The following is a 22,141-nucleotide window of genomic DNA, read 5'->3' as shown; positions in this document are numbered from 1 at the left end:
TTATGGGATTATTTTTAACACAAAGGATAAATACTTGAGGGGATGGATATTCCATTTACCATGATGTGATTATTATGCACTGCATACCTGTATCAAAGTATTTCATGTACCCCATAAATATATACACCTACTATGTATGCACAAAAATTTAAAAAAAAATCTAAAATCTTTCTCCCTTCTATGAAACATTTTCAAACAAATGCTAAAAGTGGTGAGTTACTTTAAGAACCATACAGCGGACATGAATTCCAGTCAACAAACTCAAGTTTGATAGTTCATTCATTCAGCAAATATTTATTGAGGGCCTAACATATACCAGGTACTGTTCTAGGTGCTGAATACACAGCAGTGAGCAAGACAAATTTCCTGCCCTGTGCGCCTTCCATATTTGTTGGGGCCACAAACTAATATATAAATGAAGGTCAGGTTCTGTCAAGTGAAATAAAGAGAATGAAAGCAGGTAAGAGTACAGAAGAAACAAGGTTCCTATTTTATGTAAGGTGGTCTGGGAATCTAGCCCTGAATATGTGACATTTGAGCAGACACCTGAGTGAAATGGAGAAGAGAACCATGTGTGTATCTAGGGGAAGAGTACTTGCAGCAGAAGGAACAACTTTTAAGATGAAAGAATATTGAGTAGGTCTGAAACACAATATAAAAGACAGGGTAACTAGGGCAGAGTGGGGATATGGGGAAGTGACAGGAAATAGATTTAGAGAAGCAGGCAGAGGCCTGCTAAAATCTTTGGATTTTATTCTAAGTATGATTGGCAATTTTAAAGGTTTTAGGGTAATGAAACTTATCTGTGAAAGTAACTTTATTTAGTCATCTACAGTTAGTTTTGTTTTGTTTTTTGAGACAGAGTCTCACTCTGTCGCCAGGCTGGAGTGCAGTGATGTGATCTTGGCTCACTGCAACCTCTGCCTCCCGGGTTCAAGCAATTCTTCTTCCTCAGCCTCCCAAGTAGCTGGGATTACAAGCACACACCACCATGCCCAGCTAGTTTTTGTATTTTTAGTAGAGACAGGGTTTCACCATGTTGGCCAGAATGGTCTCAATCTCTTGACCTCGTGATCTGCCTCAGCTTCCCAAAGTGCTGGGATTATAAGCGTGAGCCACCGTGCCCAGTCTACTTGTTTGTTTTTTAAGGTGGGGTCTCACAGTGTTGCCAATGCTCGTCTCAAACTACTGGGCTCAAGTGATCCTCCTGCCTCAGCCTCCAAGTAGCTGGGACTACATGCATACATCACCACACCTGGCTACTCAGCTATATTTCAACTAGAATATGTTTCTTCCTGGTGGAAAAAATTAGACGTTTTGAAAATTCTTAGTGTTCCCTGGGACTGTACCTTTGTTGAAGAAGGTAGCTAACGGAGCGTCACAGTGTTTTAGATTGGGGGAGAGACGTGGGCAGCACTTGGGTCACTATTTGGCATCTCCTAAGACATGCGCCATGCTTGATTTCTGCAGCTGGATTCTCCCTCATTCCCATATATAAGGATTCTCTGCAACTTTGGTGTCCTCCCAGATACACAAGATTTCATCCTATAGGTTACCATACCACACCAGAGCAAGCGGGAACTCACTAGGGCTGCCTGAGGCCCTTTACTGCCTTCCTGCTCCTCTTGAGCACACAGAAACAGCCGAGTGTCCTAGATCAAGGTGGAAAGGGTCCAAACAGGTCTGAACACCATGGGACCACGTGACACATGAAACCATCCTCTCTTCTGTCACCTCCAGTACACTCTGGGAGCACAGGGAATTCTGGCTTTGCTGACTGTGTGCAGACTTCTCAGGGATGGAGCAGAGGTCACTCCTGCTTTCAGACTTATGAGGTTTTCTGTTGTTTCACTCATGGGATGACAGACTGGGCAAGAACACATACTCTTGCTTGGCCTCTAACTCTCCTTCACCCAACCCAGAGTATCTTTTCTAGTATCAGGACAGGAAAAAACACATCATTATGCTTAGTGGTTGAAACGCTAAAGCCTTTTCTCTACTTTTGCTGCTGTATTCCTACTCCTCTGAAACATGAGTGTCAGTCACTGCCCAGGACGGGGCAGGCAGAGAACAAGAGATACAAGAAACACAAGGAGAGAAACTCAGTGAATAACTCAAAACAGTATCTCACCACATCTTTGAAATCTTACTGTTATTTTACTTTTACTGTGTTACTTTCTTTTTTTAATTATTATTTTACTTTTTACTAAATGCTAATTAACGTGCTAAATGTGACATTTCAATCATGATGTATAAATTTGGGGCATAGTCTAAAAATCCTGTGCTGGTAGTCACTGCCCCCAAATAGCTTTTTGTCTCTATTCTATGCTAATAAAGAAGGTTAAGCAATAGACCATTAAAATGCCTAGAAAACACTGGTTCTCAGTTGCAAACAACAGATGGCAACTTTGGCTGAGTTGAGCAGGAAAAGAATTCATATAAGAACACTGGGAGGGCCGAATGTGGTGGCTCAATCCTGTAATCCCAGCACTTTGGGAGGCCATGGTGGGTAGACTGCCTGAGCTCAGGAGTTCAAGACCAGCCTGGACAACATGGTGAAACCCCATCTCTACCAAAAATACAAAAAATTAGGCAGGCGTGGTGGAGTGCACCTGTAGTCCCAGCTACCTGGGAGGCTAAGCTGGGTGACAGAGTGAGACCAAGTCTCAAAAAAAAAACAACAACAACAACAACACCGCAAGGACCAGAGGACCAGGCTGAAAGGTCATGAAGCCAAGGAGATAGGCGCTGTCCAAAGTGCTGGTGGAGCCCAGGTCCAGTACCAATACCCCAGTGAGCATTAGGTGCCAAACCACAGACAGCACACAAAGGGCCAAAATTGTTCCCACTGGCCTTGGACTGGTAGTAGCTGTCACCGATGACACACCTATCCCAAGGATGAATTCTGCATGGTCCTTTTCTTCTTCAAGTTGCTAGCTTCTGATTCAAAGTCTGCATCAGACCAAGATCATATTTTCCTTCCCTAGCAGCAAGGAAGTCTATGAAAGAATGTAACTAACACAAGAGATTGGTATAAAAAATTTAGATGCTGGGTAGCCAAAAAACAGAAAGACAAGTCCAGCATAAGCATGTTATGAAACAGTGAGAGTGTATTCCTAACAATTATCATTGTAATTAACTTATCAACTTAGAGTTCATATAAATTACCAAAATTTATCTTTTCTCAACTACCCTGTCATAACCCAACTTTGACCCTCTCTATTTTGGCATATTCACAACTGTTTTAAAAGAACCTCATGTTGAAATATTAGGCTGAATCATACAAAACTGTCACTTTTACGGGTCAAAAACAGTCAAGTATTAGCGATGTCTTACAGTTTTACATATGTCATGATGGACTAACTTACTATGTTCCTAAGATTTGACTGATTAGAGCATAATTTCCAAGTCTTCAAATACTTGAAGAATTATCCCATATAGGAGCTTCCAATAGCAATTTAGCAACATGTTTGTATCAACCCAGAAAACAAACAGCATAAAGGTGTGGAAGCACAGATTCATTTATTACCTGCTGAGCACCCCCTGTATGTGCCAAGCACAGTATCTGCTGAAGGCTGCACAAAAGAGACTCTAATAAGTTATTTTGGTCTCCTGGGAGGTTATAGTCTCATGGGACAGATTTCAGCACAATAAAAAGAAGGACTTTCCAATCAACATCAAAAAATCAAATTCGAATTTTTGAATTTATCAAAAAATGTGATGGATATAAGAAATGGACTTTTGTTAACAGAAAATTAAAACAGTGGGCATTTGTACTGTTCTTTACTACCTAATGTTTATTTATTATCTTATTTGCTATAACAATCTTAAATCAATTGAGTCTAAAGAAAACATTTTTCTCTTTTTTTCCTTTTTTTTTTTTTTTCCAAGACAGAATCTCGCTCCATCACCCAGGCTGTATTGCAATGGTACAATCTCAGCTCACTGCAACCTCTACCACCTCCCAGGTTAAAGCGATACTCGTGCCTCTGCCACCTGAGTAGCTGGGATTACAGGCATCCACCACCACGCCTGGCTAATTTTTGTATTTTTAGTAGTTATGAGGTTTTGTCATGTTGGCCAATCTGATCTCGAACTCCTGGCCTTGAGTGATCTGCCCACCTTGGCTTCCCAACCAAAGTGCTGGGATTACAGTCACGAGCCACTGTGCCCAGCCAACACTTTTCAATTTACTGATTTCGGTTACCTCAGATTTTGACCCAACAGCTCTCATTATTCACTGGGTCTGAAGTATTTTATGATATTTATTCACAATACTGTTTTAAATAATATTTGTCACAAAGAACTTTTGATTTTTATTAATGTGCTTTTTCAATATAGTCTATAGGTACATAGAAGTGGGGAAAAAGAAAATGCCTTCTTTTTGAAAAGCACTTCTTAATACTGATTTTATATTCCTAACAGTAGTATAATCTATTGCTTAGGGTATTAGGTAATGGTTAGAGCAATATCATATATGGGATGAGAAAAGTTTTTACTAATATGAAACCTACATGTCATTTTTCATCTGTGTTAACAACTTACACAGAAGTTGGAAGTCCTGGAAGAGAAGCTTATGAATAATTGGGATTGCTTAATTCCTCCCAGTACCACATGCCTGTGGTACTGGGAGGAATTCCTTCAAGCACTAAACCGAATAATTCCTTCAAGCACTAAACCGAAAATCACAAAACACATACATCAGATATCCTTCAAAAAGTCAGGTAAGGGCACCTCCTAAATAATATAACTTATAACTGAAGATGAAAATTGTCTGAAGAACAACTACTTAAAAATATATTTACATACAAGGACACTTTGCTATATAAAAGAATACTGAAATAAACAATTTAATAGAGAATACATTTGTAACCCTAACAAATACAGCTTTATCTGTTTTTTAGGCTTTACATATTTTTTATATAGATTTTCTTTAGGTGGACTCTTTATGTAGCAGCAATAAATTTACATAATAATCTTAAAATGAAAAGAAGTTGCTAAAAGTTGTCTCAAAGTAAACTGTAACATCAATTTTAACAAAATCATGTTTCTATTTATATACTCTTTTGCAAGATATATACTCTTTTTGCAAGATATATACTCTTTTTGCAAGATAAATATTTACCCCCTTTCCAAGCTTTTGCTATTTTCTCCCTTTTTCTAATATTGTTAAGGATGTTTATACGATCACATGATCTCCAATTTGAGAATAATCAAAAAGAGGTTTATTAATAAAAATAGTCTAGAATGCTAAAAGGAATTAAGTTCATTATATTACTAAACTTATACAGATAATCCTCAAACTACAAAGGTTCAATTTATGATTTTTGGATTTTACAACTGCGCAAAAGCAACATGCATTCAGTAGAAACTGTACTTGTAAATTCTGAATTTTGGTCTTTTCCCAGATAGCAATATGCAGTATGATATTCTCTCTCAATGCTGGAAAGTAGCAGCGAGCTGCTTCCTGTCAGTCACACGATCACAAGGGTAACAACCAACACTCTATAGTGTGTTGTGTTGCCAGATGATTTTGCCCAGCTATAGGTTAATGTTAAGTGTTGTGGGCACATTCAAGGTAGGCTAGACTAAGCTATATTTTCAGGTAGGTTAAATGTATTCAATTCATTTTCAGGTTACAATAGGTTTATTAGGATGTAACTGCACCATAAGTCAAGTATCTCTATATATTATTTCAGTATGTGGATGTAACAAAAATGGCATCTTCAATTTTTGATTTGCGGCTAGGCGAGGTGGCTCGTGCCTATAATCCCAGTACTCTGGGAGGCCAAGGAGGGAGAACTGCCTGAGCCCAGGAATTTGAGACCAGCCTGGGCAACATGGTGAAACCCTGTCTCTACAAAAAGAAAAAAAAAAAAAAAAAAAATCAGCCAGGTGTGATGGCCCATACCTGTAGTCCCAGCTACTTAGGAGGATGAAATGGGAGGATCACCTAAGCCCAGGGAGGTCAAGGCTGCAGTGAGCTGTGATGGTACCACTGTACTCTAGCCTGGGTGACAGAGTGAGACACGGTCTTAAAAAACAAAACAACAACAACAACAACAAAACTAATGTGTAATTAAACAATAGCAAGCATGAGTATTTTCCATGTCTTCCAATTGTAAGATACTTTCTACTACTATGGTAAGTTATACTAAAATTGTGTCACATATAGTACGAAAAATCTCAATAAAATTTTAGAATCACTTTTCGTCACCAGAAACTTTAAAGAAATAAAAGCCATAAAGCTGCTTTTGTTGTTCCTATAATATTACTATTAACATGTAAAGCATTCCTGTATCCACGTACTGCTTAAACAGTTTCATTTTAGACAGTCTTAGCAAGTCACTTGAACTATATGTTTCAATATAAAGGCTGACATAATGTTGAAACCAACTTCAATTTAAAAATTTTATAGCCCTCATCTTAAATAGATATTTCCAGTTGATTACTGTGTAAAACTGACAAGTAGAATTTTTAAGTGTCATTCTTAAAAGCACGTCTTTACAACACATCTTGATGCCAGAGGAATTCTACTCATTCTACCACAGTTGATAAAGAGAACCAGACTGAGCCTTCTAACTCCAAACTAGTTCTCCCATTATTTAGTTTGCGCTCCTGGACACATCACTTAACCCTGACAGTAAAAGTGATGAGACCATAATAAATTGTCTCCCAGGTCCCTTCTTATCCTAACAACCAGCAAATCCAAGTGAACTGCCACAAAGAGTTCTGGTACATCATCCTTAGGGGATTCTAGAACACCAGGACTGGGTTTAATTCTCATGCAAAGATTTAGACACAAATGTAAATGAGGGAAGAGAGACTACCTAAAGTTAAACGTTCTTTCAATTAAACTTTTACGTGTGCATCAGACTTTTTTTCATTGCTTTATATATTAAAATATATTTATTGAATCTCTATTACGCGGCAGGAATTGAGGACACAAAGATGGAAGATTCCCTCAAACAGCTTTCAATTCTGGTTGGGAAAGTTAGATTTCTAAACGATTACACTAACTTGTTATAGTTTCTACAGTAGAGATATAGGGGATAAGAGGATAAAAGGATCATTTCTACTTTGGAGAAAAAAGACCTTTATTTTAAAAGTGACACTTGAAATAAGTCTCTATGAAAGGTCAATGACACAATGTGAAAGGAAATTAAGAAAACAATTGCATCAACATTATAAATAAAATTATAAAATAATTAGGAATATAAAAATTATAAAATACTTAGGAATAAACTTAACCAAGGAGGTGAAAGATGCATATTCTGAAAACTACGAAACATTGCTAAAAGAAATTAAAGAAAATACAAATAAATGAAAAGACATCCTGCCTGTTTTAATGAACCAAAGCACCACATATTGTTAAAATGCCAATACTGCTCAAAGCAATCTAATGATTTAATGTAACCCTATCAAAATCCCAATGGTATTTTCTGCAGAAATTTTAAAAAATCCATCCTAAAATTCATATTGAACCTCAAGGATCTCTGAATAGCAAAACAATCTTGATAAAGAAGATCAAAGTTAAGAGATTTTATACTTCTGATTTCAAAAGTTACTACAAATCTACAGTAAACAAGACAATGTCATATATGCATAAAGACAAATATATAGGCTAATGAAATAGAATACAAAGCTCAAAAATAAACCCTCACATATATGGTTGCTAGGGTCTGAATGTTTGTGTCCCTCCAAAATTCTTACGTTGAGACCTAAGCCCCGAGGTAAAGGTATTAAGGGGTGGGGCCTTTGGGAGCTATTAGGTCACAAGAGGTCTGCCTTCATTAATGGGATTACTGTCCTTAAAAGAGATTTTGGGGTCCTAAAACACTTTTGTCTTTTGTCTTTGTCCCTTTTGCCCCTCCACCATATGAAGATACAGCATTCTCCCCTTCCACTAGGTGAGGATGCAGTAGCAAGGTGTCATCTGTGAAGCAGAGAACCCTCTCCAGACACTAAATCTTCTGGTGACCTGATCTTGAACTTCTCGTTACCAGAACTGTGATGAATAAATTTCTGTTGTTTATAAATTACCCAGTCCGGGTATTTTGTTACAACAGCAGGAAAGGACAACGACAACGGTCAAATGGTTTCAACAACGGTGCCAAGATCATCCAATGAGAAACGACAGTTGTATTAAGCCATTTCTGCATTGCTATTAAAAAAAAAAAATACCTGAGACTGGATAACTTATAAGAAAAGAGACTTTAATTGGCTCACAGTTCTGCAGGCTGTACAGGAAGCATAATGCCAGCATCTCCTTCTGGGGAGGCCTCAGGAAGCTTACAATCCATGGCAGAAGGCACGGGGGAGTGGGCATCTCACATGGTGGGAGCAGGAATAAGAGAGAGAGGGGAAAGTCCCACACACTTTTAAATGACCAGATCTCACAAGAACTCACTTACTAGCATGAGGACGGTACCAAGAGGATGATGATCCAATCACCTCCCACAAGGCCCCACCTCCAACATTGGGGATTACATTTCAACACACACTTTGGGAAGGGATAACACACAAACTACATCAGCAGTCTTTCAACAAATGCTGCTAGGAAAACTGGATATCCACGTGCAAAAGAATGACGTTAGTCCCTTACACCTTACACCATATACAAAAATTAACTCGAAATGGACCAAAGATCTAAACATAAGAGTTAAAATTATAAGACTCTTAAGAAAAAACATAGAGGAAAAGGTTCAAGACATTAAATTTGGCAATGATTTCTTGAGTGTGACACCAAAGCACAGGCAACAAAAGTAAAAACAGATAAATTGGACTACATAAAAATTTAAAACTTTTGTGCATCATAGGATATAATAGAATGAAAAGGCCACCTATGGAATGGGAGAAACATTTGCAAATCATATATCTGATAAGAGATTAATATTCAGAATATAAAGAACTCCTTCAAATCAACAACAAAAGACAAACAACGTGGTTTAAAAACGGGCAAAAGACTTGAATGGGATTTCTCCATAGAAGAAACACAAATGGCAAAAAGCACAGGAAAAGATGTTCAACATCACTAATCATTAAGGAATTGCAAATCAAAACCACAAATGAAATACCACCTCATACCCATTAGAATGGCCATTACTGGAGGGAGAGAAGCAAGGAAAATGGCACCTGTGGTGGTGAATGTAGTGAAGCTCCTTGGGAGCAGTACCACAAAGACGCCGTGGAACAGGGCCACAATTACAATGCCCACCTCTGTGCTGAGCACAGCGCGTGCCTGCCTTTCTTGGCCTCACAGACTGGAGTAGCCCAGAGCAATTGTTACAGCTGGATGGAGAAGTAACCGGGTTCTAGGATTGGCCTCTGGACAACTACTCCTACCCTGCCTGGCACTGGTGGAAAAAGCGGTGAGCCCATCCCCATGAAGATCCACAACTTTCCTTCCCACCTATTAAGCCAGACACAGACCACACCCTGAAGAAGGAGGGGCTGATCTCTCAGGACAGCAGCAGTTTAGAGGTTCTGTTGCACACTGACCCCCTGAAGAAGCAAGGTGCCCCAGATCCCCGAGTTGATGATGACAGCCTGGGAAAGTTTCCTGTGACCAACAGTCAAGCACAAAAGCGGATCCTAGAACCAGATGACTTCCTGGATAACCTCAATGATGAGGACTGTGAAGAAGACGCTCCCAAGCGTCGGGGAAATGGGTAATCCAAGGGTAAAGGTGTGGCAGTGCCCATAAGGAGCTGAATGCTTCCAACCTGGAAGACCAGGATAAGCCCTATGCCTGTGACGTTTGTGGAAAACGTTACAAGAACCAACCAGGCCTCAGTTACCACTATGCCCACTCCCACTTGGCTAAGGAGGGCGAGGACAAAGAAGACTCCCGACCACCCACTCCTGTTTCCCAGAGGTCTGAGGAACAGAAATCCAAAAAGGGTCCTGATGGATTGGCCTTGCCCAACAACTACTGTAACTTCTGCCTGGGGAACTCAAAGATTAACAAGAAGATGGGACAACCTGAGGAGCTGGTGTCCTGTTTTGACTGTGGCTGCTCAGGGCATCCATCTTGCCTCCATTTCACCCCCATGATGATGGGACAGTGAAGACATACTGCTGGCAGTGCATCGAGTGCAAATGTTGTGACATCTGCGGCACCTCTGAGGATGATGACCAGCTGGGCTTCTGTGATGACTGCGATCATGGCTACCAAATGTACTGTCTCACTCCATCCATATCTGAGCCCCCTGAAGGAAGTTGGAGGTGCCACCTGTGTCTGGACCTGTTGAAGGAGAAAGCTTCCATCTACCAGAACCAGAACTCCTCTTGATATGGCCACCCCCCTGTTCCCTGACATATCTAAGGCTGTTTCTCTCCTCCACTTCATTTTTCATACCCACCTTTCCCTTCTTCCTCCTCTCCTTCACAAGTCCAGAGAATCTTGGGGTGGTTGTTCTAGCCTGCCTTTGGCAGCCACAAGCTGAGGTGGCAGCTCTGGCCACCTCTGGCCCTAGGCCCTCAAGGAGAAAGGAGCAACACACTGCCCCAAGGCATACCTGTGGGCCCAGTTTCTCTCTGCTTTCCATGAAATGCATTCATTCTGCTTGCCTTGGGCCCAGGCCCTGGTCATCACAGGGTTCAAACAGTGTCATCCTAGAAAGAGTGGGAGAGTAGCTCACTTCTCTCTCTGTTCTGCCTCCACTCTGGTCTCCAGAGTTTTCCCTTCCCCCAGAGGCGAGTCAGGCCAGAGCCTCTTCGCCCGAGGCAGCTGGTAGCCAGCAGCTGAGGCCACAGCCACAAGGAGCTTTCCATATCCCTGTGTCACTTAGCCTCACCTCTTTCCTCCAGAGTGGCTCTCTGCGGCCCTCTGTTCCTGCTACGTAGGATTCTTTGCTGGATTCAGGATGTTCTCGGTCACCCTCCTGGCTCTGCCCTGTCCCAGTCCACCCCACCCCAGGGGGAGCAGCAGCTTCACCTTGTGCTTCCCAGTGCTCTCCAGGCTCACTCTCATGGGCGGGCTCCAGTGACTAAAGCATTCCCCACCCTTGGAATGTCTCATCTTCTACCTCTCTTCTTATTCATTTTGGTTTTGTGGGGAGAGGGGAAGGATCAGGGGGCCAGGCCAGCAGCTCAAGGGCCACAGGGAGATGGGTAATGTGCCCACTTTTTTTAACACAACAAAAAAGCCTACCTCCAAAATCCCCTTTTTGTTCTCCCTGGACCTGGGCATTCCCTCCTGCCCTGAACTGAACTGGGAACCTCTGCCACCTGCCCTGTGTATCCTAGCTCTCAGCTCATGGGGAAGCCACGCAGACATCCCTTTCTTCCCCTGCATGCTCGCTAGCAGCTCGTAAGGTCTTCACACCCTGATTCCTCAAGTTTTCTGCTTAGTGGCACTGACGTTAAATAGTGGGGGGACAGTGCATGCCAGCATACCCTGGAGGAGCCTTCCCCCTTGGCCGCAGGCAGGCCCTAATTCACTGTCACTTTGGAGTTGTCTTTTTTTTCCTTTCTTTAGTTCCTGTATTCTAAACATTAGTAAAAATAAATGTTTTTACACAGAGCCCTCTGCTGGATGGTTTATCTCCTGCCTCTCTCCATTAAGAAGGCCATTTCATCCTAAGATTTCCATGACAGTGGTTTTTTTAAACATTTTGAAATACAGCTTTTTTCCCCCAAAATTAAATTTTTTTTGTTGAACTCCAATATTTAAAGCGAATATAAAATTGGTTATTTTGCTAGTTTTAATTAGTTACATAAATTCAAGTTTACAACAATTCTTTGTTATAAAGAACAATGAAGCTGTTTTGATCAATACAAAATATGGGTTAAAAAAAAGGGCCATTATCAAAAAAATAGAAAATAACAAGTATTGGAGCCCTTGTACACTGCTGGTGGGAATGTAAAATAGTCCAGCTGCTATAGAAAACATTAAGGCAGTTCCTCAAAAAATTAAAAATTAAACTACCATATGATTTAGCAATTCCACTTCTGGTTACATATCCAGAAGATCTGAACTCAAGGTCTTGAAGACCATGTTCATAGCTGCATTATTCGCAATAGCCAAGAGTCCATCAACAAACCCATCAACAGATAACAAGACAAGCAAAATGTGGTATGTACATATACCATGGAATATTATAAAGCATTAAAAAGGAAGAAAGTTCTGACATGATACGACCTGGATGAACCTTAAGGACATTATGTTAAGTGAAATCAGTCAGTCACAAAAAGATAAATACTACATGATTTCACTTCTATAAGGCAGCTACACAGTCAAATTCATAGAGACAGAAGGTAGAATGGTGGTCGCCAGAAGCCAGGGGAAGGAGGGAGTGAGGATTTGTTTTTCATGGGTATAGAGTTTCCATTTTGCAAGATTAAAAAGATTCTGTAGATTGGTTGCACAATAATGTGAATATACTTAACACTACTGAACTATATGTTTTAAAAAAAGTTAAGATGGTAAATTTCATATTATGTATATTTTACTATAGTTAAAAATTATTATTTTTTTTTTTAGACGGACTCTTGCTCTGTCACTCAGGCTGGAGTACATTGGTGCCATCTCAGCTCACTACAACTGCCGCCTCTTGGGTTCATGCGATTCCCCTGCCTCAGCCTCCTGAGTAGGTGAGATCCCAGGTACCCACCACCATGCCTGGCTAATGTTTTTGTATTTTTAGTAGAGATGGAGTTTCACTATGTTGGCCAGGCTGGTTTCAAACTCCTAACCTCAAGTGATCTACCTGCCTCGGTCTCCCAAAGTGCTAGGATTACAGGCATGAGCCACCACGTCTGGCCAAAACTAATTTTTTTTTTTAAAGAGAAAAGATCAGTGGTTGTTGTCTTGATCATGTGAAGAATGGGAAAGATTCCATGGGATAGCAGCAGCGTCAGCTAAGGCATGAAGACATGACATGGCCCAGTGCCTCAGGGGACCTGTAAGTAGTTCAGCATATCTTAAACAATGGGTGCAGCGTGGACAACACAAGAAATAAGGTTAAATACACAGGCAAGAATCAAGGAGCTGAGAATCTTAAATGACACAGCAAGAAGAATAGATTTTATCCTAGATCCAACAGTAAGTCAATAAATTCTTTTAAGCAGGAAGCATAAAAATGCTAGTTTCGTGCTTTAGAAAAAGAGTCTGGAAGCAAAGCAGTAGACTGTAGACCAGGAGACTATTGCAGTAGCATGGGTGAAAGATGAACAGAGCTGGAACTGAGGCACAGCAATAGGAACAGAAAGTAGGGAACGAATGGGAGTGATATTTAAGACAGAAAATTTACAGCATTTGATGACTATGAATATCTAAAATGACTGATGCTGGGGATTAGGATGACACCTACATTTCTTACTGTTCCCAGTGGAAGACTAGGGAGATTGACCATGATGGTAAATACAAAAAGAGAAACATGGGGCCAGGGGCAGTGGCTCACACCTGTAATCCCAGCACTTTGGGAGGCCGAGGTGGGCAGATCACCTGAGGTCAGGAGTTTGATACCAGCCTGGCCAACATGGTGAAATCTTGTCTCTACTAAAAGTACAAAAATTAGCCAGGCATGGTGGCAGGTGCCTGTAATCCCAGCTACTCAGGAGGCTGAGGCAGGAGAATCGCTTGAACCCGGGAGGCTCAGATAGTGCCACTGCACTCCAGCCTAGGCAACACAGTGAGACTCCATTTCAAAAAAAAAAAAAGAGAAACATAGTTAAACAGAGTCAGGTTCAGAAATCTAAAAATATAAATGCTTAAAGAAAAAAGAGATAAGCTAATGAAGAAAGCTGAGAAGATACATTGAGAGAAGTATAAAAAAATACACAAAAAAAAACAAAAAAAGAAAGTGGTGTCTCAGAAACCAAAAGGAGAATTTAAAGAAGGGAGTGCTCAGTTGTATGAATAAATCTAGAGCATTCATTAGATTCAGCGATTCCAAAGCTATCAGGGGCCCATGATGTGGCATGCAGTGAAGTAGGCCATAGCCTACTGACCACAGGAGGTTTAAGAAAAGGACAGTAAAACTAGAGACAGAGAATACAGGCAACTCTTTTAAAGATTCTGGATAGGAAAGGTACAATGAAGATTTTTAAATTTTAAAGATTCTAGGTAGGAAAGGTACAGAGAATACAGGCAACTCTTTTAAAGATTCTGGGTAGGAAAGGTACAATGAAGAAGCTAGCAGGAGATTCAAGATCAAGAGATTTTTCTGTAGCTAATTCTTAGGGTTTTTTAACTTCGTTTTTTGTTTGTTTAGGGATAGGAAAGGTGTTATTGGGCAAGTAAAGTTGGGGGAAAGGAGGTAATAAAGACAAAGGGCTGAAAATACAGAAGCACAGAGAGGGAAGAAGTAACTGGTACAGCAAGATCCTGGTTGAGTCCAGCAGACCAAGAACACAGCTGAAGGGGTTAGTCTTAACTAGATAAAGGACACCTCTTTTCCCAAAACTGTATGAGAATTTAAAAGCCAAATGCAGTAGCAGATAGGTTCACCAAGCACAGGGACTTGAAGTGAACAGATCCCAGCCTCAGTGCCATCTGCTGAGAGAGGGGTAGAAAGGTTATAGTTGCTCCAAACAGGGAGCTGGGGCAGCAACAGTAGACACGAGAAAAACTGAGCTGAAGCAGTGGACCTGCTGAGCCAAGGCTCTGAGTGTGGAAAACATACATTTGCAGGAGAGCCAACCTACATGACTGTGTGATTTCTTCATTTTCTCATTCTTTTGATAAATACTTATTAACACCTTAATTATTTATTTATTTATTTGAGACAGGGTCTTTCTCTGTCACCCAGGCCGGAGTATGGTGGCATATTCACAGCTCGCTGCAGCCTCGCCCTCCCAGACTCAAGCAATCCTTCCACCTCAGCCACCCAAGTAGCTGGAATCAAGGCATGCACCATCATGCCCAGGTAATTTTTTTCTATCTTTTGTAGAAACAAAGTCTCACTATGTTGCCTAGGCTGGTCTTAAACCACTGAGCTCCAGCAATCCTCCCTCCTCAGGCCCCCAAAGTGCTGGGATTATGTGAGCCTTAACGCGTTTTATGTGTCACACATTATAGACGGTACTGGGTATACACTAGTGACCAAAACAGTCATGGTCCTGGCCCTCGTGGAGCCTAATCTAGCCACAAAGACAGTCAATCAAATAGACAATAACAGACCAGGCACGGTGGCTCATGCCTGTAATCCCAGCACTTTGGGAGGCCCAGGCAGGCAGATCACTTGAGGTCAGGAGTTTGAGACCAGCCTGGCCAACATGGAGAAACTCCCTCTCTACTATAAACACAAAACTTAGCTGGGTGTGGTGGCAGGCACCTTGTAATCCCAGCTACTCGGGAGGCTGAGACAGGAGAATCACTTGAACCCAGGAGGCAGAAGTTGCAGTGAGCCAAGATTGTGCAACTGCACTCCAGCCTGGGCGACAGAGCGAGACTCCATCTCCAAACAAACAAACAAACAAAAAAACCGAATAGATAATAACGTAATCACAACCTGTGATGAGACCTATGAGGGCATCCCACTGGGTACAGTGACAGAGAGCTTACTTATAAAAATACTCTACTCACAGTGGGCAGGGACTGTCTGAAGTGGTGACATTTGAGATCCTAAGAATGAAAAGATCTAAGCAGAAGGAACACTCAGGCATTTTCAGAAGATCTATGGCAGAAAAGACTTTGTTGAGTCCAGTACCTGTAAGAAGCAAGTTCAAGTGGAGCACAGTGGACAGGGAGAGAGGACCATGATAAGGCAGGAGATACAGGCAGTGGACCAGAACATGGAGGATATTGTGGGCTACAGCAAGGAGGGTGGATTTTATTTTGCCCAGGTGTTGGGGCAAAAAAGCAAATGACTGGATTGGATCTGCCATTGGTGTTTCCCAGACAGGTCAAACAGAAGGAGATAGGACAATTGAAAGAGCCACCAAGAGAATGACATACCTTGAGGCCTTGTCTAGTTTAAGAATGAATACATCCATGCTGTCCTGGAAGAGGCCAAGCCTGGGTGAGGTTCCGGAGCATTAGTAGTAGTGGAAAGGAAGTAAATGGCAACTAGAATGGGAAGTTGTGGCGATAGCTATAACTAAGTTTAAGGTCTCAGAAATCTGATTATGAATGGCAGAGTGCTGTATGGCTGTAAGATGCTAATGTCAAAGAAGTCAAGGGATTTTAAGAAAAGCAACAGCTGTGATGGCGGTAGTGGGAATGGAGTATTTATCATTAATAATAATAGTTACCATCTATTTAACATTGTCTATGTGCCCAATACTGTGCTAAGCACTTCGTATAGATTATCTCACTTTATTTTCAGAACAGTTACTATTATGCCCATTGTACAAATAAAGAAACTGAAGGATTGGGAGGTGAAGTAAATTGCTTAAAACCACTCAGCTGGTAACAGGCTGCACAGGAATGCAAATGCTTCTGACTGACTCCAAAGCTCACTTTGTGCCAGGATGGCTGGACAGATTGTGCTCGTGCTACTGAAGGAAGCAAGCATTGCAATGTGAGCTAAGAAACAAAATCTTCAAAATAGGAGAGGAAATATTCAGATGCCAGCGAAAAGAGAGGCAGAAGTTAACAAAACCAGGTAACATGAACCACCAATAAGGAAAGGCCTTTGTGTGAGGATAGAACAGGGACAAAGCAACAGAGAACTAAGAGAATGTGGATGATACCTCTGGGTCCTGTGGAATGTGGGATTGGGTGAAATGAGCAGCCTTCACCTAGAGGAAGCTGTGATTTCAATCAGATAAGAGCGGTTTCAGCTAACGCAAGAAGAGGTGTTCCTGGAAAATGTTTAGGGAGTCCAGTTGCTAATTTACAATGTAACAGACTAGCATAGTAATTAAGAGCACAGAATCTGGAATCAGACTGCTTGGATTTGAGTCCTGGTGCCACTACTCACTAACAAATTACTTATTTGTGCCTCAGTTTCCCTGCCAAATAGGAGTGATGACAATGGTCTTCCTATGGTTTGGATGTGGTTTTTCCCCACCAAAACTCATGTTGAAATTTGATTCCTAACATGGTTGTGGTGGAGATGGCGCCTTGTGGGAGGTGTTTGGGTCACAGGGGTGGATCCCTCATAAATAGATGAATGCCTTACATCAGGAGCATGTTCTCACTTTCATGGGACTGGATTAGTTACTAAAGAGTACGCTCTTATAAAAGTGAATTAGGCTTCCTAGATTCTGTCTTGCTTCCTCGATCGCCATGTGATCTCTTTGCGTGCACCCACTCACTTTTCCACTTCTCTGCCATGTTTTGACCCAGCATGTGGCTCTCACCAGGAGCCAGCCAGCGCAGTGCTATGCTCTTGAACTTCCAAGCCTGCAAAATTGTGAGCTCAATAAACGTTTTTCCTTCATAAATTACCCAGCTTCAAGTATTCTGTTATAGCAACACAAAATGAACTAAGACAGCCTCTACCTCATAGGTTTGTCAGGATGAAATTAATATTTAATAAGATAATTAGAATAATGCCTGGTACAAAGTCAGTCCATTTAGAAAGTGTTTGATTGAAAATCAAGTAAATAAAAGAGGTGAGAATAAAAAGGATTAAGAGAGAGGTGAGAAAGGAGAGGAAGGATGGAGGAAGTGTGCTTGGAGGCATATGCAAATAGAGGCAGGGTATGAAACTAAGGCTCTAATGGTCTCAATGGTGCAGGTCTGTGAATGCAGCCATCCTAGTTGAGAAGACAAGTTGGTCCTCTAAGTGAAGTGTAGCTAAGTTATTTTTATGTTTCTGAAGAGAGCCTAGCCCAAGCCATTAGGGGAAGGGTTAGCAGGCTGCTGGGACACCCACCAGCCTGTGGTGGTCAGAAATCCAAGACTTCATGTAGTAATAAAGCATCCTAGAAGGGCCTAAAGATACCAGAAACTGAACAGATTCGTCACAAGGAGCAGAAAACACGGAATGTAGTCTCTCCATCTTTTGGGGGAAATGACAGTCAAAATAAAAGAAAGCATAATGTTCAAACGAACATTCTAAAAACTTTTCATTTTTTCTTGTATGAGATAAATGTACTTAGAATCTTTTTATCATGCTAACTAAGGGCACTTTTCTATTTAAAAAAAAGATTTGCAAGACTATTATAATTCTAGTGGGCTAAATTTTTAGCAATCTCTCAATCTCGCAAGCTTAACAAAATTACATATGGCTGAAAAAAATGAATGAAATCACATCCATTTCTATGCAAAAAGCTTTTCAATGCAATGTCATCATTCATTATAAAATGTGGGAACATGACATATAAATGCAAAATTTTCAATATCTTCTTAATTCTATCAGCTACTGGGTAATTCTAGGAAAGAAGGTGCTGCTTTATTCTGGAAAGAAAAAAAAAAACAACAGGCTCACTCAAGGTCAAGCTAGGAAGCTGAGACACAGCCTCTGATGACATACACCTTACCTGCTCCCTCAAGTGGCTACCACCATAAGCCCACATGTACATGTGATGCAAAGAAGGGCTTGGTCTCTTTAGCCCACCAGCAGGTACCAAAAATAACTGTTAGTAACAGCATAATTTTAATGGTGTAGGAAAAAAGAAATATCTTTTTCTCACCCATCCTATATTCATTGTTACAGACAACTCTATAAAAAAAGACAGATTAACAAGAGACAAGCATACCAATTTATTTAATAGAAGTTTTATGTGACACAGGACCTTTTGTAAGAAAATAATGACCCAAATAAACATGTAAACCTGTGTATTTTTATGCTATGTTTGATGAAGAAGTGGATAGTTGTGGAGAAGTACAATTGAATTAAAAAGTATGATCTAATGGTAATAAACTGGGGGAAACTCAGCAAGGCCTATTGACTCAGCTTCTCCTCTGTGACCCGGTGTCTTCAGAAAGGAGGATGTTCCATTCCTCCAGGCATAGAGAGAGCATATCTCAAATGTGGGTCTTACAACCTGCTTCAGGGAAGGGCAGGAGGGCAGAGAGTGACTTTCCTACTTCTGCTGTTTTCTCAAATTCCTTTAGCTTAAAATATTATGGAGTAGCATATCCTGACCCCCATTAATGGTAAAAGCTCATCAATTTAGACTCTACTAGTTCAAAATGTCCAATAATTTTCTTCAATTTTACAATTTCAATTCTAAATGACTCTTTATCCTGCCAATACTTAGTAATAAGTACAAAGAGTAGTGTCTGAAATTGGTTCCTTTTTTCCTAAGAACTATGTAACCCTTTCAGAATTTATTTTTTTAACTTGTAAATCTAAAAACTCTCTCAATGAAAATTAGGTAAATCAGACTACAGCTCAACCTTTGAACAACACAGGTTTGAACTAAGCAGGTCCACTTATAAATGGATATTTTTCAACAGAAGTTACACGTGTGTGCCTGCCTCTCCTGCCTCCCCGCTTCCACCTCCACCTCTTGTGCCTCTGCCACCCGTAAGACAGCAAGACTCACTCCTCCTCTTCCTCAGTCCACTCAATGTGAAAATGATGAGGTTGAAAACCTTTATGATCATCCACTTCCACTTAATCAACAGCAAACATGTATTCTCTTTCTTAGGATTCTCTTAATAGCATTTTTTCTCTAAATTATTTATCATAAGAATATAGTATATATTAATAATACATGTAACATATAAAATATGTTAATCAATTGTTTATGTTATCAATAAGGCTTTCAGTCAACAGTAGACTATTAGTAGTAAACTTCTGGAGGAGTCAAAAGTTACATGGGGAATTTTGACTACGCAGGGTTCTGGGCACCAATCCCCACATTGTTCAAAGGTCAACTAGAATTACTTTCTTTACAAATTATCCTGCTTTACAGTAAGTCAGTCTAGCTCTGTCTCCATTATTTTGAATGAACAAAATTTTAATATTCCTGTGTGGGCATATATACACAATTTATTACAAAGTTTTAAGAAACTTTAGTGAATGGAATATATTCTGAGAGTTGGAATATATCATTTGAACAAACAGCTTATAAAATATAATACAAAAACAAATATTAAATCATTTTACTGATACTGTTGGGTTAAAGTGGTACTAATCCTAAGGAATTCTTTTTTTGAGATGGGGTCTCACTCCGTTGCCCAGGCTAGAATGTAGTGGCACAATCATGGCTCACTGTAACCTCCAGCCCCTGAGCTCACGTGATCCTCCTATCTCAGTCTGCTGAGTGGCTGGGATTACCAGCACAAGCCACTGTGCCCAGCCCGAGGCATTCTTTTAAAAATACATCTAAAGAAGTAAAATATTGACAAAAATTCCATATGCTGAACATTCTGAATATCTGAACACTATGTAAATAGAGGCTATATCTAAACTTCAATGCCTGACACAGTAAGTCCCCAATAATTAATAAATACATGTTGCTTCAGTAAGTGAATAAAGTTTTCCATGTATATTCAAATATTTAGGTTTCTTATAAAAGTGCATAAAAATTATAATAAAAATAGTACAATACACACACAAAAGATTAAAAGCAAGTATAACAGTGATTGTATGAGGGGAAAAGAATGTTGTTCTCCCTCCAGCTTCTATTTTTTATAATGTTTCATTGAAACTTTTGAAAAAACATAAATATTTTTAATCAATAGTACCTAATACCTCTGGAATCAAGAAAGGAATTACAGGCGCAGTAAGAACAAACCAACATCTTCGGGCTTATATTCATATTAAAGCTGGTGAGACTTCACATTCCTCAGCACACAATGGATCTTTCATCAATATTGGAAAATGCCTTTGTGAGAATATTTGCAAAGAATGGATGGAATTCTCAATGTTGCAAGCACCCAGTGAATTATTCAAAAGAACAATGAATGAATAATTAGAAATGTTTCTTGAGTGCAGAGATATTTATATTACTAAAGAAAAGTTCTAAGTCTAGCATGTTTTCCAGAGCAGCCAGGAAGAAAAGATTAAGTTTAACTGTGGGCTATCAGTCCCAAACGATTTGCCCAGGAAGAAAAGATTAACTGTGGGCATTGGTCCTGAATGATTTGCCCTCAGAACAATTAGAGTTGCCTTCTCGTTGGCCTACTAATGATTTTAAGTACTCCTTGACTTGTAAATATTGCTTATTTGTTTGCATGCTTGTTTACATGTTTTGCTTCACCCTATCCCTAAAAATAGGATTTAAGATAACTCCAAAGAAGTGTACATTATAATAAGTAAATTTAAAATAAAGAAAATGAGACAGAGGGAAACTAAAACTGGAAAGATAACATGAAGCCAGGTATGAGGTAAGTGCACAAAAAGAATAACATTATGTCCTATATTCTAAATTGAAGTATGCAATAAACTAGATTCTAAGTTTTCAAGTAACCAATTCTAACCCAAAGACACAAGCTAAATGTTCGACATTCATTAGGTAAAAAACAACATGTTCAAGAGAAACAGTCCTGATAAGAGAAAGTCCTGATATTAAAAATTAAAAAGAATTTTTTCTTTATTCTTTTTTTTTTTTTTTTTTGAGATGGAGTCTCGCTCTGTCGCCTAGGCTGGAGTGCAGTGGCACGATCTCGGCTCACTGCAACCTCCGCCTCCCGGGTTCAAGTGATTCTCCTGCCTCAGCCTCTTGAGTAGCTGGGACTACAGGGGTGTGCCATCACACCCTGCTAATTTTTTGTATTTTTAGTAGAGACGGGGTTTCACCATATTGGCCAGGCTGGTCTCCACTACTGGCCACTCCTGACCTCGTGATCTGCCCACCTCGGCCTCCCAAAGTGCTGGCATTACTGGCATGAGCCGCCGCACCCAGTCAAAAAGAATTTTTTTCTAATCAACTCATGTTATTTAACAAGATATAATCAACATTTGTAATACTTAAAATAAACACAGAGAATTTCCATAAACCTGTTTCTTAGAAAATCATCAAATAATGTCAAAAGAATTATAATAAAAGCAATTCTGTAATATCAATTCTACAAAGTTTTACACAATTTTGTCTAAGTACCTATACAATTTTTTTGATGGTCTGGCTTAGTCTAGAAATGTGTTTCTCAGTGAGAGGAACAGACGCTCTTGCAACAAATAGAAAAAGAAAGGAGGGGCTGGGCACAGTGGCTCATGCCTGTAATCCCAACACTTTATGAGGCTAAGGTGGGACAACTGCTTGAGGCCAAGATTTCAAGACCAGTCTGGGCAACATAGTGAGACCTCAACTCTTAAAAAAAAAAATTAGCTGGCCATGGTGGCGCACACCT

At 40.2% G+C, this 22,141-nt stretch overlaps 1 protein-coding gene and 1 pseudogene across 2 annotated transcripts in view; one reads left to right on the top strand and one right to left on the bottom strand.

Annotated features, from left to right (window-relative positions):
* AKAP7 (A-kinase anchoring protein 7) overlaps positions 1–22,141 on the bottom strand; it is a 153,042-nt gene that overhangs the window by 90,765 nt on the left and 40,136 nt on the right. For both annotated transcript variants that reach the window (XM_032159071.2, XM_032159064.2), the window contains exon 6: positions 10,999–11,032. In XM_032159071.2, coding sequence (XP_032014962.1) covers positions 10,999–11,032 — 34 coding nt within the window. The remainder of the gene's footprint in view (positions 1–10,998; positions 11,033–22,141) is intronic.
* On the top strand, positions 9,129–10,352 carry LOC116472254 (zinc finger protein ubi-d4-like; annotated as a pseudogene).

Source organism: Hylobates moloch, unplaced genomic scaffold (genome assembly GCF_009828535.3).
Source record: "Hylobates moloch isolate HMO894 unplaced genomic scaffold, HMol_V3 SCAFFOLD_2, whole genome shotgun sequence".
Classification (NCBI taxonomy): Eukaryota; Metazoa; Chordata; class Mammalia; order Primates; family Hylobatidae; genus Hylobates; species Hylobates moloch.
This window is presented reverse-complemented; position numbering and strand designations above follow the sequence as displayed.